Source organism: Dermacentor variabilis, chromosome 7, assembly GCF_050947875.1.
Source record: "Dermacentor variabilis isolate Ectoservices chromosome 7, ASM5094787v1, whole genome shotgun sequence".
Lineage (NCBI taxonomy): Eukaryota > Metazoa > Arthropoda > Arachnida > Ixodida > Ixodidae > Dermacentor > Dermacentor variabilis.
In genome coordinates, this window is record NC_134574.1 from 28,276,498 (window position 1) to 28,293,766 (window position 17,269).

The 17,269-nt window shown below is 48.7% G+C and overlaps 2 protein-coding genes across 2 annotated transcripts in view; one reads left to right on the forward strand and one right to left on the reverse strand.

The window, feature by feature from the left end:
* Positions 1-755: 755 nt before the first annotated feature.
* LOC142588579 (uncharacterized) lies at positions 756-3,062 on the reverse strand. Its single transcript, XM_075700417.1, has one exon. The coding sequence runs from the start codon at positions 3,060-3,062 to the stop codon at positions 924-926; it is 2,139 nt and encodes a 712-aa protein (XP_075556532.1). The 3' UTR covers positions 756-923.
* An 8,829-nt stretch (positions 3,063-11,891) lies between these two features.
* LOC142588992 (uncharacterized) overlaps positions 11,892-17,269 on the forward strand; it is a 172,721-nt gene continuing 167,343 nt past the window's right edge. Inside the window, exon 1 of the mRNA XM_075700786.1 lies at positions 11,892-12,053. Within this exon, the coding sequence (XP_075556901.1) occupies positions 11,934-12,053 (120 nt within the window). The 5' untranslated portion in view covers positions 11,892-11,933. The remainder of the gene's footprint in view (positions 12,054-17,269) is intronic.

Here is a 17,269-nt window from a genome sequence, read left to right on the forward strand (position 1 = left end):
ACGTGATCTTTTTGGGTGAAGGCAACTGGTCAATAAACCCACGTATGCTACCTGAAGGCATCAATGTTGCCGGATTCGAGACCCTCGTTAAGTAATAAACGAGAAAAGAGGGGGTTAACCGAGGGGACCGATTTTCATTAGTCAGCTCTTTTAAGTTCGAAATATTATTTAGAACTATTAGGTTCGGCTCCCACCCGCGGCAAGTTGTTTTTTCATCCACTTTTATTTCCACTAATTTATCGTTTCTTTATTTCATTTATTGAGCACAAGTAATTTCCCCTATGTTGTCCTTGGTGTCAGTGTTTGTTGGCTTCTAATGATATGAATAATAAAAATCGGGCCCCTCCGTTAACCCCCTTACTTCTCGTTTATATATATATATATATATAGTTATATATAGTTATATGTGTGTGTGTGTTTGTATATATATATATATATATATATATATATATATATATATATATATATGTATATATATATATATATATATATACATGCAATTGCTAGAACAGGAACTTGACAGACGACAGGTCTGTCAAGGCCCTGTTCTAAGTTCCCTTTCCCGTGTCAAGTTTTGGTTCCATGTTATATATATATATATATATATATATATATATATATATATATATATATATATATATGCCATGTATCATTGTATAAAGCATCTTTGTAATGCAATATAAAAGCAAATGCGTAGCTTTGTGGCCATTGAAACTTTCCCTCTTCATGTAGAAAATATGTGTGTAGTGGTTATGAGTTGAAGGGGAAGAGAGAAGTGCAGTGCCGTAACTGCCTCTCAAAGGAGGGCACCTCAACAGCACTGCACAGGGAATGGGAAGTGGGGAGAAAAGGATTAGAGAGAATGAAAGAGAGCGGCAGAAAAAAAAAAAGAGAGGGTTGAAAAAGAAGAAGCAATGCGGGGCTTACAGCCGCGCTCTCAGTTGAGTTTCGACAAAAAAGTCGAGAAGGGCAGCAAACGCTCTCTTGGCGATGGAGGCGTGGGCTGCAGGAAATAAGACTTCTGTCTCCGTGTTGCAGGGTAGACCTACTCGACGATAGGATGCACAAAGCGCGGTGCGCTCAACGTCGTACGATGGGCATCGGAGCAGGAGATGTGCGAGAGTCTCCTCCTCGCCGCATTCCGCACATGCGGGGCTGCCGGTTCCGCGCAGTCTGTGCGAGCGGGCGGCGGTATTGTAGCAGCCGACGCGGAGACGGAGAAGAAAGGCGCGGTCCCAGCGGGAGAGGCCGGCGCGGGGGAGGAGGCGAGGGGGTGTCCCCGCCGCAACACGTGCGTCAGGGTGATGCGCGAGGAGGGTGCGCGTGATAGTAGTCCGGGCCACGTCGAAGCGGGAGACAGAGGTGGCGAGGGGGAAGCGAGCCGCGAGGGCTTGCTTCGCGAGGGCGTCAGCTGCTTCATTTCCGGGCAGGCCAATGTGCGCGGGGACCCACTGCAAAACCAAGTCGCAGCCCTGATTAACGACATGGCGCAGTTTCGATCCCACGCGCTGCACAAGTGGGAGACCGGCATAGTCTTTTCGCAGCATGTGCAGAGCCGCGCGCGAGTCCGTGAGGATCGCAGCAGACGAAGCACTACACTCGTACAGAAGGTCAGCCGCGAGGTCAATGGCCGCGAGCTCGGCGACTGTTGATGAGGCAGGGAAGCAGAGGCGGCACTGACGCGACGCAGGGATGTCCGGTGCCGTGCACGCGGCAGCAGCGGAACCATCGCTGGAGACAGAGCCGTCAGTGAAGACCAGGAGGCGATCACGTAGGTGGTCGTGAAGCAATGCAGCCGTCTCCTGTTGCATGGCGCACAGTGCCGTTCGGCGCTTGCTCGTGGCGCCAGGGACGCTGGTGCTAACGTCAAGGAGCGGGGAGGCGTGCGGCGATGGCGGCAAGGGGAGCAGTTGCGGCAGGGACGCGATGCGGGTGCTGAAGTCGTTGGCATGCTGACCCATGCCCGAGCCCTCGAGGGTGTGGAGGCGGCACACGAGACGTTGGCCTTGTGGCGACCGTTGCAGACGCTCGACATGGTGAAGCGCCTGTTTCCTCGCACGAAGTGAGGGCGGCCAGTTTCCCGCTTCGGCGAGAGTTGCCCCCACTTGCGAGAAGCGAGGAAGCGCGTACATCTGGCGAATTGCAGTGCGGTGTTCTACGTCGACGGCCCTCCAGTTGGCTGCACTGGCGTTGGTAAGTGGGAGCGCGTAGAGCGCTCGCGCAGTTGCAATTGAGTTATAAACTCGGAGCGCAAGGTGCGGTGTGCAGCCACGGCCACGGGCGAGCAGGGAGCGTGCAGCGCCTGCGACCTTTCTGGCATCCTTGCAGAGCTGTGAGGTTGCCGCATTAAAGTTAAGGCGGCAGTCGATGTGAAGGCCCAGGTAGCGAACTTTTTTCCGCCACGGGAGGGGGCTTCCGCGCAGCGAGAGAGTGGGCACTTCGGAGCGAGCACGACTAGCACGGGGATGAATCATTAGCGCCTCGGTTTTTGACGCCGAGAGCTGAAGCCCCACGCTGGTGAGGTATTCGTCCACGGCGTTGATAGCGGACTGAAGTGATTGCCGCACTTGGCAGCCATAGTCCGTGGGTCCGGAAGCGAAGAGAGCGATGTCATCGGCGTAAATCGCCACACGGACTTCGAAGGCTGTCAGCTTCGGGATGAAATCGGGGAGCCGAGCAAGCGCCAAGTTGAAAAGAAAGGGGCTAAGCACGCTGCCCTGAGGAACACCAGCGGTCACGCTACGGGGGGTGCTGAGCTCGTCGCCAACACGCACTCTGAGTGTTCGGTCGCTAAGAAAGGCCGACACATAGTCCAGTAGGCGGCCGGTGACGCGCAGCTCGTGAAGCGCTTGGATGATGGTGCCGTGCGGGAGGCCGTCAAACGCGCGTTCAACATCGAGCAGCACCAGGTATGCAGCTTCGTGGCGGCTTGCAGCGTGCTCGAGGGTGGCAACAACGTCCGCGATGGAATCAGCTGTCGAGCGGAGTCGGCGGAAGCCACTTTGTTCCGGGGCAAGAGCGTCGAGGGCGGAGGCGATCCAATCGAGGCGGTTCAAAGCCATCGATTCCATCGTTTTGCCGGGTACCGAGGTGAGTGATACTGGGCGACAGGAGCTGATGTTCGAGGCTGGTTTGCCTCGCTTCATATCGTAACTCATGTTATGTATTCTGCCACAAGTGTTAGGCAAAGCTCTAGTGCAATGGTTTCCATCTTCAACTTGCCACTCTTTTTTCCTAACGCCACATTTAATAACTGAAGTTTTTCCATACTATGATTATCTCTCCACAATTTTCTTTACCTATCAGCCTCCTCACAACTCGTGGACACACATCCACTTTACACTCTCCTGGCTAAATATGTCTCCTAATCACCTCACCGAGGCTTTTAAAAGCGTTTTTTCCAAACTGTAGAATGTGGAATTCTTTTCCCGGGCACGTTCATTGTTTGTCACCATCCTGAGTTTTTGTGCTTTTATGTGTTATTCAATGAACTTGAATTGCCTCTTGTTTTCTTCTTATTTCGCCTTTTTATTCTTTGCTAACCTTGCATTTTGTACTCCCTATTTCTGCGATGGCTGTCCGGGGCTACAATATGTTGAAATAAGTGAAGAAAATAAATTGTAATCTGCGTGGTGGTGCTGTCTCGAAAGTAGCCAATTTAGTATTGAGACAACCCTAATCGTACATAAAGCAGAAAAATCTGTGAACAAACGGAGGTGTGCAAAAACTAAATTTATATCCCATTTATTTCATAACTGCTACTATCATAAGTATCATAACTATCATAGCTATCATAACTAACATAGCTATCATAACTGCCTTTATACCCGTAACTGCTACGTGACATATGGTGGTGGTGCGAGTGCTTTCATGTACCGAACGTCCGGCACAGCCGTGAGCCAAGCCTGTGCCGCGAAGACAATACCAACGTCACCAAAGTTGTCCGATCAAGCCATAGGTTACAAGGGCGGCCCCCAGAGCACGTACTGCTGCCAGAGAAGACGAGGAATTGCACGGCTGCGACAGCAGCTACAATGACAGCCCCAGTGTTACCTACACCGATCCTACTGCAGCAGTCTAGTGAGCCACGGATGTTCCGCAGGTAAATATTCGCGGACCCAGAAAGCTGGCTTGAGATGTATGAGAGGATCGCAAAATTTAACAGCTCGAACAGCGACCGCAAGCTGCGAGATGAATTTTCCGTTTTTGAAGAAGCCTCCAGGACGAGCTTCGAGAGTCGAGAAACCACCTTAACGATGTAGAACCTCCGCCGAAGCGCCTTGCTGCAAACATTCACAAGCGTCGTACACAATCAGCAGCGCAAGCTCTTCTCTAAACCATAGTGCACCTGCCTAATGAGACTATCGCAATCTTGTCGGAGGAGAAGAGCCATCTATTCTGCCACGCGGACAGGGAAATCTCCGAGGAGAAGAATGTCCGCCTACTCATGCATTGTATAAAGGAGGTACTTTTCGCCTGAATGACACAAAACCCCCCGAAAAACGTGGTCGAGCTTCTTCGCGAGGCCACCAGCATCGAGAACACATTGGAAATAGGGAACGGGAAATTCAGCAATTCAACATTCTTCAACAACTCAACAAACTACGCCGGAGTTTGCTCGCCGGAGTTGTATCAGAGCCGTCGTTTGGCAGGACCTTCAAGAGATCTTGCCTTCATCACAGCTTCAAGTGGCTTCAATTGCCGACAGCGCACGCGAGGAACTCCAACAATTACTTGGAGTACCTTTATCGCCGCTGCGTCAGCCGGAAGCGATGACCTACGCAACCGTAGCCCGTCGTCACGTTCCCCCTCCGCGCCTGCGGCAGGGCTCGGTAACGCCATAGTTCAGTCGTTCACTACCGATATCCCCAGCTTGCCAGCCCATCGCTGCGCGCAACATTCAAAGGAAGACTGACCCGTGGCAAGCCCCCGACCACCTTTCGGTCTGCTATCACTGCGGAGAAGCTAGCCACATCCTCCGCCGATGTCCATATCGCGAGATGGCACTGCGAGGGTTCCCCGTCAATGCACCGCGCCATCAGAAACTTGAACGGCGACGTGAAATCGCCGACTACCTCGGTGCTACTCAGTGGAGCCCTCGACGACCATCTCGTTCGGTGTCACCAGGCCGCTACCTGTTTCCCCAACGCCATCCATAGAAAAGCCAAACGCAGGGCTTGTCCGTCGGCACATATCCGGAAAACTAAAACCAGCAACCTATGTAGGTGCGGTTGCTCTTCGTCGAACTGAAGCTCTTCCGCTGCCCAACGATATGCCGTAGAGACTATTTCAACGATATGGGAATGGCACGCCGCCATTTAGATTGAGCATGAAGCAAAGAATGCACCGGCCAAAGGCCTGTTGACGCGACGTTCCAGCCACACGTCCACATGGCGCAGCCGTGATCCGACAGGAAGAACAAACTGCAACGCGAGACAAAGAACCAGCAACCTAGACGTGCTTCTTGGCGGCCGCGCAGTCACCGCCTAAGTGGACACAGGAGCCAACTACTACGCCATCAGTGGATGATTCGCCGCCAAGCTGAATAAAGGCAAGACTGCATGGGACGGCCTTCACTATCGGACAACGCGAGGACGCCCCATAAGGCCAACGGTAATCTGCATGGCAAGAACTACAGTGCATGACCAGGTCTACCCTTCAACGCTCGCTATCCTCCAACAGTGCTGGCGAGACGTAATTTTCGTAAACCAACATGGCTAAATCATCGACCTGAGGTCGAAGTCGATAACACTGCACACAGACTAAGCGATACTGGCAAAGAGGCCTTCGAGTCAGCGTGCCTTGAGCGTACTTGAGGACCAAATCAGCATCCCACCTCGCCCCAGCATTGTCGTTTACTTCGGAAGCGAAACACCCGCAGACGTAGAAGGCGTCATCGAGGGTGACCAACGTCTGTGGCTCGACCACGAAATCTGCGTCGCAAGAGGGATCCCTTGTCTACATGGAGGAAAAACAAAAGTCATGCCGACAATCTTCAGCCAGGAGTTCAAGCCCATGAAGAAGCGCCCGACGATTGCGTACATCGATGAAATTGTGGAAACGAGCAATGCGTTTTTCCTCTCCGATTCTGCCGCATCTACGTTGACGCCCAGTTCTTGAAGCAGACTTTGATGTAAATCCAAGTCTTCCCCTGAGTAAACAGCAACAGTTCAGAAGCCTTCGCCGACGATAGACGGCTTTTCGACGTCATCGAGAATTCAACACCACCGGATTCGACGTCATATTGTGCAATGCAAGACATTGCATGATAACTTAGGACTGCGCTCGACAACACCACCAGAGCCCTTTGAGTTTTGACGCGAGAAGGTGAAGTCGATCTTAGCCCGATCGTAGCAATTGCTACGATCAGGTGCATGTCTGATTCCCCCCCCCCCCACTCTAGCTATTAGGCAAGAAGAAGACTAAATACTGGATGACGACATCATCCAGCCGTAGAAAAGCCCGTGGACATCTCATGTAGCCTTGGTGAAGGAAAAGGAGGAAACCCTACGTTTCTGCGTCGATTACCGTCGACTGAACAAGATCAAGAAGGTAGACGCATGCCTCCTCCCACGGAGAAAAGATGCATTGGACCGGCCCTGTACGCTAAATACTTCTCGTAGATGGAGCTCAACTCTGGCTACTGGCAAATAGAAGTAGATGCGAGAGATGGTGATCAGACTGCCTTCATCACGCCAGACAGCCTCCAGAAGTAAAAGGTCAAGCATTTGGTGTGTGCTGGGGGCCGGCTACGTTCCAGCGCCTGATAGACACGGCGTTAGCAGGATCGAAGTGATGGACATGTGTTGTTTGCTTGGATGATGTCGCTGTCTTCGCCGAAATCAGTGCTCACTCTGAAGATGGAAATGTGCCTCTTCGATTACGTTGAGCTTCTGTTCCTGGGCCACGTCATCCGCAAATCTGAAGTGCACACCACCCGCAGGATACAGTTGTCATCGTAAAGTTCCCGCGGGCCATCGACAAGAAAGCAGTGCGTATATTAGCATGTGTGCCTACTACAGGCACTTTGTCAAGAACTTTTTACACATCGCTCAGCGGCTCACATATATAAGTAAATGTGATGTTGAGTTCAAGTGGGAAACGCCGCAGGCCGACGCTTTTCAAGAACTCAAACGACGCAAAGAATCGCCACTGATAGCTGAGCACTTCGACGAGGGCGTTGTTACCAAAATCAACATTGACGCCAGTAGCCTAGGTCTCAGTGCCAACCTAGACCAGAGGTAAGACGGACTGGAACAGGTGAAAGCTTACGCTAGCCGGTCGCTGTGAAAGGCGGAAGGCAATTATTCTACGATATAAAGGCAGTGCCTCGCCATCATTTCGGCTACAACAACACTATGCCGTTACGTATATGCAGGTCATTCAATGTCATCCGCAGTCATCACGCGTTCTGTTCGCTAGGGAAATTAAAGGCCCCTTCAATACGCGTGGCGTGGTGCCTGAGACTGCAAGAATATGACAGGACCTTAATATAAAATCGGACGAAAATATCCCGATGCCGAATGCCTATGGCGCGCCCCCATTGATCCGCCGTCGCAAGCGGACGATGATGACGACACCTTCCCTGGTATAGTTACCGTGGAAGACATCGTTGTAGAGGAAAGACGAAGCCCACAGATAAAAAGCTCGTCGAATATTTGGAAGGGCACACTGCCCTTGTCCTTAAGGGATTTAGGTGAGGTTTGTCTTCGTTGTCCCTTCAAAACAACCTGCTCGTAAGCAAGCCCTCACCAGTCCACGCCAACTACCCTTTTGTTGTGCCCTCAGGGCCGCGTCCACAAGTACTGCAAACCCTACATGATGATGCAACCACTGGGCACCTAGTATTCTTCTGCAGAACATCGACGACACAGGAACAATATTACGGGCCGCGCCAGACCACCGACGTTGCCCGTTACGCCAAGACGTGGCGAGACTGTCAGCGACGGAACACACTACCGACAAGGCGAGCACGATTACCACAGCCGATCGAGCCTACTTGCGGATCGTATAAGCAGGTTGGGGTGGACTTGTTGGGACCCTTTTCGACGTCAACATCCGGAAACCAGTAGATCGCCGTGGCGACGAACTACATCACCCACTTCGCTTAAACAAAAGCTCCGCCAAAAGGTAGCGCAGCCAAACTGGCGAAATTCTTCATCGAGAACATCCGGCCGCGACATGGCGTCTCAGAGGTTCTCATCGCCGACAGAAAAATGGCCTTTAAAGCGGAGCTCACACAAACCATTTTGTTACACAGCCAAACAAGTCACGGGAGGAAACTTCCTACTATCCGCCGACGAATGGTCTTATCGAGTGCCTGAATAAGGCTTCCGCCGAGATGCTAGCAATGTACATCGACATCGAACACAAGACCTCGGATGCCGTGCTGCCCTACGTAACCTTCGCTTACAGTACGGCAGTGAAAGAAACAACATAGGTGCCGCCGTTCAAGCTAGTTTCTGGCCGGAACTCGATGACGACTTTGGACGCCATGCTGCCGCACCTCACCGACAAAGAGGATGGTGTCGTCGCCACCTGTCTCCAACTTGCCGAAGCCCGACAGCTCTCCCACCTGGGCATCAAGAACCAGCAGAGAACCCACAGCGAAAACTACAATGTTCGATGGTGCTACGTCGAGTGCCAGCCTGGTGACTGTGTTTGGGTAATAACCCTAATACCCTACCAGAACTTAGTGAGAAGCTTTTGCACCGCTATTTTGGGCCTAAAAGATAATCCAATGCATATGCGCACTTGACGGCGGCGCCACTCAGGACCTTAAACAGTCCATCTTGATAGACCTAAATCGTTCTACCAGCGCTAAAGAACTTTGGGGCTTTGCATCGCTAAACTGTGGTCTTTCTTTTGAAGGACTGTATTACTTCGGACTTCGTTTGGTTGTTGTTTTGTAAGTGTTTATTAAGTGTCGTTTTCTTTTTTCGCTTTCCTCTGTAAAGCATCGGTATGATGCTTTTTTGAGAGCGGGGCATCGACACGTGCACTTTTTTATATTTTTCGTGTGACCGCGTTTCACCGCCTAACAAATGTTATCGCTAAGCGTGGGACGCACCCACATGTATCGAAAGTTTCTCGAACGTTATCATAAAATAAGCAATTACAATAAGTCACTCCATTTGGATTTCATAGATTACGTAAACACATCTGATTCAGTAGAGATACCAGCAGTCATATGCATCACGTAAGCAAGGAGTACAAGAGGCTTACGAAAATCTCTTCGAAAATATTTACAAAGATTCCATAGCGACCCTAATTCTCCACAACAAAAGTTGAAAGATGCCTTTAAAAATAGTGGTCAGTCCAAGAGACAATATCTTCAATGCTATTCACTGCATGCTTGGAAGTATTCAAGCTATAAACTGGGAAGACTTAGCAGTGAGGATCAACGTTGAATATCTCAGGAACCTTCTGTTTGCAGATCACATTGTCATCTTCAGCAACCCTGGGGACGAGTTACAACAAATTATCGAGGACCTTAACAGAAAGCCTGAAGATTATTAACCAGAAGACAAAGCGATCAATAGCCTGGCAACGGAATAAGAGTTCAGGATCTACAACCAGCCTCTAGAGTCTTTGAATGAGTACATTTACCTAGTTCAATTACTCACAGGGGACTATGATTATGAGAAGGAAATAGACAAAAGGATAAACGTGGGTTGGCGCCCATGCGGGAGACGTTGTCAGATCCTGACTGGAAGCTTACGACTATCGTTGAAACGAAATTGTACAATCAATGAACCCTACTGGTGATAACATATGGGGCAGAAACTTGGAGACTGACAACGAAGTTCGAAAACAAGTTAAGGACCCCTCTCAGAGCAATAGAACGAAGAATGTTAAGCGTATATTCAAGGAGACGTGAAGATAGCTGTCTGGATCAGAGAGCAAAAGGAAGTATCCGATATTCTAATTGACAATAAGAGAAAGAAATGGAGCTGGGTAGGTCATGTAGTACGTAGGTTACATAAACGGCGAGGCACTAGATTTACACAACGGGGCCAAGATAAGAGGTGCCGTCGCTGACGGCTGAAGACTAGGTGGGGCGATAAAATTAGGAAATTCGCAGGCGCTAGTTGAAATCAATTTGCGCCGGACAGGGGTAATTGGAGATTGCAGTGAGATGTCCTCGCCGTGCAGCGGACAGAAAATATACTGATAATGATGATTATGACATGTGATGGTGCGGTGGGCCAGAACAGCGGTGTTCACCTACACCGGTGGACCTTGAGATATAGTTATGGGGTTAAAAACAGTCTTCGCAGGTGGACGTAGCAGCCGTGTTGGAACGGCGGGGAAATGGCTGGGCAATGCGGTGACTCTTGGCTTCTTCAAAGCCCGGCATTCGGTAATAATGGCTTGCACAGTTCAAGAATTCTTGAACATAAGGAGGTGGAAGGCATCATCTGCTATGCCCTTAATGACATGTGCAACTTTATCAGGTTCGGACATCTTTGGATCCACATTGCGGCTAAGAGCACGTACGTCCTCGATGTACGTGAGGTAGGATTCCGTGCTACGTCTGGACACGCGCAACGAAGTCTTTTTGGGCGGTGCGATGACGTCCAACAGTCGTGCCAAACAAGTCCTTGAGCTCCTGTTTACAATTGTCCCAGCTGGTAAGTACCTCCTCATCGGTCTGAAACCAGACGCATGCCGTGCCCCCAGGACGTAAAATATCAAATTAACGAGCATGATGGTCTGATCCGATTGGTTGCTGGAGCTCACACGCTCATCAAGTTGAAGCCAGTCTTCCACATCAGTGTGGTCGGTGCCAGAAAAGCTTCCTGGGTCGCGGGGTTGTGCTAGAATGACGTTGGGCTTGGGTGCCGACGGGCCCGAAGCATCCTCGTCTTGTGCTGGCATTGTAGATGCAGCCAAGGAGCGTCCGCTGCGTAAATGCGTCTTGATAATGATTCCGCACCTCCACCAAAAATGTTCTGGTGGTAAAAACAGTTAGACGTGTATACACAGGATATTTACAATGATTGTAGCAGCTGACAATATGGTAGACAGCGCGCGAAGCCCAAAGCGTCGTCTTCTTCCGACCAAGCTCAAAACATATTCTTCTTCAGCGTGTCAGAATATCTAATAATTCCTCGCCCTCCACTGTGTCACCCTGTATATAAGCGGGCCCTTAAGATCCACTTGGTAGTTTGCGGGACGTACGTCCATTTTTTGTTCTTTTATGTTTGTTCTTTATGTTTTTCCGTCAGTATTATACTAAGTGCAATACAATCATAAACGTCGGCTTACAAGGCCGTTCGTTGATTTGGAAGCAACTTTCGCAACCTACGCACGCTAATCAGCTTCTGAAACTCCGAAGTAAGCTCTTGGAAGACCGCAGGTTCGTAAATAGGTACGTACACTCAACTATGTTGTTCCGCGGAGGTCCACTGTAGTACCTCGAGGTTCGTCTACTAATGGGCGCAGAGACAAGAGGATGTCAGTCCCGTCGTGGGATTAGCCGGGTGCGCGTTTTATCGCGTTTTGCTGGACCAAATAAAAGTTTATTCACTCACTCACTCAAAGAAAAAAGTGACAGCATTCATTCGGTTGTTCGTAACAAAGAACAACACTCGTTAATATTTCTCTTCCTTCAAGAATATCAAGATAGTTCTCTTCTGCGCATTTGTTCGTTTGCATTGTGTGCGATGCGGTCGCTTGCACAATGCGAAGCTTCAGATATGCCGGTATTTAGTTTCTGTCAAGGAATAAGCAATAACGATGGTCGAGAAATGGACATGTAAGAGGGTAGACAAGCACACACACACGCATATATATATATATATATATATATATATATATACATACACACATACATACATATGTCAGCAGAATCGGAAATACCATAAGACTGTATATAAAACGCTCGTCTGCTTCATAGGGCGGCAGTACGGGCATCTAGGCTGTATGAAATGTTGCACACATTATGTTGTTTCTTAGCACCTTTTGTGGTGCTGGCAGCCGAGCTCACTACCGAGCCACCAATGTACGCAGATCAGTACGAAGCTTACAAATACGAAGATGCAACTAAGGTAAGTTCGAAAGTTTCACCCCGGGGCGATAAAGTAATTTTCATATTATTCTAGGTTTTCCAGTTTCCTATCTAGAAGAATATCATACAGAGCTCTTTAGCAAATACGTATCATAGGCCATGGTGAGGATCAGTTCGTGATTGTAACTAATAAAAGATATCTGGATCAATATACTTGTATTCTGTGCTTTTGAAAGAATAAGATGAAGTTTTCATAGCCGCCCACTATCATAATGCAATTCTGAAGTGCTAAACACCAAAAAAGAATGTACAAGCGATTATATATAACGAGTGAGGATATCGCGCTCCATCTCAATTGAAATCAGAATGTTCACGTTCATTCTGACCACTTTAGGGGACGGCAGTGAAGTTCGTAACCCTACGATCACAGATCAATGCCACGTAACTTCGCAGGAGGATGTCGTGTAGAATTATTTGTTTGGGAACGCAAACATTGAGAAAGACGACAGTCATTCTCGATTGTATCAACCTTCAAGCTGTTAGGAATGACCGTACCATATCCTACCTGGGACACAAAGAATCACGAAGATTTTTCTGAGGGCATCTACGTATGAATATTTCGTTGTTTTTATGAGGAGAAGCAGTCGATGTTGTGGTGTGTAGCGTTCCATTATTATAATCTATTGGCCATGTGCTCTGCGTGTTCTGTTGCCTTCGTCGGCCGGTTTTTTTTTCTGATTCATTGAGTAGCACAGTATTGTATTTCTCTCGAGCAGCCTTAACCTATGAACTTTCTGTTTTCTGTTGTTCTGTTCTAGCGTTTTGCAGTCGTGGCGTGTCGCTTTGTCAAAGATTTCTGTAGAGATTTCTATAAAAATACTGAACCTGCTTTGCGTAGTACTGCACAGCGGCGAAGCGGTTTGCGTTGCATCAGTAATGTGTGCTGTTTAGTACACATTAGAAAGGATGCACCAGCAGACAAACACGTGCAACTTTAGGTCGATAAAACGGGCGATAGGTAGTGTGAACTTTCTTCAGACGCACTTTGTTCAGACTAACTTTGTTTCCTCTCCACCGCGTAGTCTACGGGGCTCATCCGGGTTAACTTGCCTGCCTTTGTTTTATGATTTCCCTCTCTCTTGCTCTAAAGTTCGTGCATCATACTGCTTACAATAGAGCTGCCGAAGCACGCACGTTCAATAAGAGGGAGCAGGAATTCAAGAGGGACCTAAAGAAATAAGTCACAAGTGTATTGAGCGCAATGCTGGCTAACCATATTGCATCTAGCTTCTCAGCATGCTCAGCGGTGCAACGCATCAGCTACGCAAAGTAGCGCAGTGAATATGCGACTGTTGCTATCGCTTCGTTTAATGTTACACTTGTTGATTGATTTACAGGACCTTCATCACTACTGCCTTCGTTGGCATTCAATCCTTTCTGTTCAAGACGCCTTAGAAGACATCGTTGGATGTAAATTACGGTTACATTATCACAGGGCCGTCAAATGCGACGTATTCGTGGGCTGTCGCTCCCGCTGTTGGCTTAGAATGACTGCTGTACGAATTTAGCTTTTTCTGAGGCTTTTTTGTTGGACTAATGCTAATATCCGCACATTCGCCAATCGCATATGAAACATTGCCGTTAGCGCTGTCACAGAAATTACATCGCTGAAGGTTGTGGAGAGCCAGGGTGGCCCCGCTACATAACTCTTCTAAAGCAGCAAACCGGGGGCCCCGAATTTCTTGGTTGTGCAGGCTGATTCGCTGTAGTAGTCTCCGTTTACAATATATTTAAAACAGAGGAATTCACCCTGGCTGTAGTCAATCCTTCATTATACATTTCCTTTCGCTGTAGACGCGTTCGGTCTAAAGGTGTTGGACTGTATTCCTAAAAATATTAAACGAAAAGGGTGCTCACATTAGAGGTTTTTCTCGGCTGTATTAGTGTTCGACAGTATCAATTGTGAGCTGCTACAAACACCGTATCTTTGTCACCACATCCGTGATGGTGCATTAGAGCTGTTTCGTTCGTACTTAGGTGATAGAATCCAGTATTTGAAGAATTAGGATAACTCATATCAGATACAGCTAATATAGCTAGGCGTCCCTAAGTGAAGCATATTCAGCCCGCTGCTATTTATTATTTACGCGAAAAATATCGGTACTGTTGACAGGAAAACAATCTACATTTTTTATGCTGAGGACACTATTCTATTTTTAGCGGCCAAAGCGATAGAGCGAGCAATAACAGCAAATTCTGTGCTGGGCAAAGTAAATGAATAGTTAGCAACGAAATGAGAAAGAGAACTCCTCTCAGGATGACTTCGACGATAATCTAAATAACAATCGAGCAATGCGGCGAGAGACCATATTAATGAAGCCATGCTTACCTAACACTTGCAGTGGTAATTATCAGAGTACCGTTTTTCACCTATATATGTCACATAGTCTGACACCATCCCACTTCGCTATAAAGCTAGCTTGCCAAGCTTACCCATAAGCATGGAGGAGGCATGACGACATTTGCATGACGAAGAAAAAATGGTCTCGTTTAACGAGAAATGTGTATAACGACGAGGGCATGACGACAATGATATATCGATTCGTAAGTTATTACGAAGGTATAACGACCACAATATGGCCACGGCCACATGACGACAAGGAGATGACGCCCGCATGACGACGATGGCGGAATGACGACAGCATGACGACAGCTGAGTGAAGAAATGGCACTGACGCCGGCTTGGCTAACCCAGCATGAAGGCGGCGGTATGAAAAAATTCCTCGTTGCGTTTATGGTACGCTGACGCAGTCACGATGATCTAATGACAAGGACAGCATAATCAAGATTGAATGACAAAAGAACGAGGTTAATCAATTGGCAAAGGTTGTATGACGACCACGGAATAATAGCAATGCGATGACGTTACTGAATTGATCACGAAGATGATGACGATAGCTTGACGACAAAGGTATGACGACGACGGCATGCCAAGGGTCGGATGTTGAACTTAGAATGATGACGATGAAACGACTACCACTGTACCCGACAATAGTATAGAAACGAATGAATTACAACTGTATAACGGCGTTGGAGTGGCGACGATGAATTGATTATGGCATGAGGACAATGGAATTAAGACGAGTGTATGATGTTAATGGCATGCTGATGAGTGTTCGTGAAGCCTCTATAAAGATGACGGTACGACAAGAGTCGGATGGTCCCCCGTAGAGGAATAACTGTTTATTCTGTTGGGACTCGATGTACCCGAGGGTTGGGCACGAGGGTTGTCGAGGGACACGAGGGTTGGACACGAGGGACACGAGGGACACGAGCACACGAGGGTTGGACCCTCCCATGTATAATCGTGTGTGCCTTAGCCATTTGCGGAGAAAGAGGGATTCCGGGCATTGAGCTGAAGCTAAGTGTTTCGAACTTTAAGACCCCTCGACTGAAGCAACACCCATCTTTACCATCAGCTTCCCGTAGATGGCGCCTCCGTTCTGACCCATCCATGGACAATCCATCGCTGCCTTCTACTCTTCTTTTCGCCCATATGCGTCATCCTCTCTTATTTTCCTTCGTTACTGTCTACTATTCCCTTCTATATTAATTCCGATCTTCCGGGCAACAAGCATTAACCTCGTGTGAGTAGTTAACATAGGTTTATCTCATAGCCGCTTCTATTGGTATCGTGTAGCTGGCGTTCGCAGGGATTGTTTGTACTGCCCCAGCAGCGTCCCCTTTTAGCGTACAGAGTGGGTCACTAGCAGTTCTGCCATAACTACACGTTACGTTTACCTATGAGTAGATCTTTCCTCTAGCTTCCGGGTCACCCTTAGAGAAGAGGGTGCACCGATGAAGTCTTCCAGATTGTTGGTTACCAAAAAAATCCTTACCCCGATTCCATGTCCTTTACTCTGAGAAAGCACAAACAGTCGTACGAACACTTATATTTTCTTGTTGCAGAAGATCTGGCTGACGCAGTTGGATGAGGTTATAACGCTTCGAAGATGGCTAGCGGCGATGGACTTAATCTGTGATAATGGGCTTAATCTGTGATAAAAAGACAGTGACAGTGTCCCTGTACCACACATTGAACCCAGCTCGTGGTGTCGTATACAATGCTAGTGTGATGAACCTGACTGAAGCTAAACTACTAGACGGCTGGTGTGATCAGAATGTTACCAATGTCAAGAGAATCAGGACGAGGCATGGTAGAAAACACCTCAAAGCTAAGCACCTTATTCCAACTTTCCGACAAATTCTGCTGTGTGAGACCGTTCAGGCAAGGTACATGAAGATTCGGGTCAGACCATAGATCCCCAATGCTCTCCGATGCGTGAAATGGCATAAATTTGGAGACATTTATAAAAACTGCTATGGCCTCCTCACTTGTTCTAAATGTAGTGCCCATGAACACCGAGCAAACGATTTTTACAATTCTCCACAATGCGTCAACTGTGATGGGTAGCACGCCATGGCTCCTGCTCTTCATATAAAAAGATATTGTTATACTAAGTCGAAGAAAATCTATACTTCGAAGAGCCACGCCTACGGTTATTACACGCCCCAAAGAAAAAATGGCTGTGGCTTAGCTAAGGTTAAGCCAAGGATGCGAAGCATACTAGCCTTTATTTTAGTTGTTGAACCACTGTTTAGCCTGGTGAACTGCTGTTGCTTGGCTATATTTGGTTCGGCTAGACGAAGAAACAACTCATGCGTTACTCTGCTTCGCCTTCAAAAGTGGAACGCGACAGCGTTCCCGTCGACCCGCCAAGGGGTGTAAGACAAGGGGCTACGGCGCAGCGACTACGCGCCCCGCATTGGACGCGGTGAGCGTCGAGCAACGCAGCGTTCGGCGCGGCAACGAACTGTGCGCCTGAGCAAGCGACGCACGCCTGAGCCTTAGAAACAGCTCGTTTCTAAGGCAACACCGCATTCACTAGAGGCGCTTTTGTACCGTTTTGCAGCATCGTACTCGTGGCTCAGTGGTAGCGTCTCCGTCTCACACTGAGGAGACCCTGGTTCGATTCCCACCCAGCCCATCTTGCAAGAGTTGAGCCAAAGCCACCTAGAAACAAGCGCAGCTGCCTATATACCACCGCGACGCCGCGAGCGACGGCGCGAGTTGGAGCCCCGTTTCTCCTCTGTCGTGACGTCACGGCGTCACGTGGTCAGCCTTGAAGGCGACACCGCCGCGCCTGAGGAGCTGGGTTGAGCTCTAGTAATATGCTTAGCATAATAGCTTTGCCA

What these genes read in the sequence shown, in the direction of transcription:
- LOC142588579 (XM_075700417.1), bottom strand. Translation starts at nt 3,062, where the DNA reads ATGGCTTTGAACCGCCTCGATTGGATCGCCTCCGCCCTCGACGCTCTT.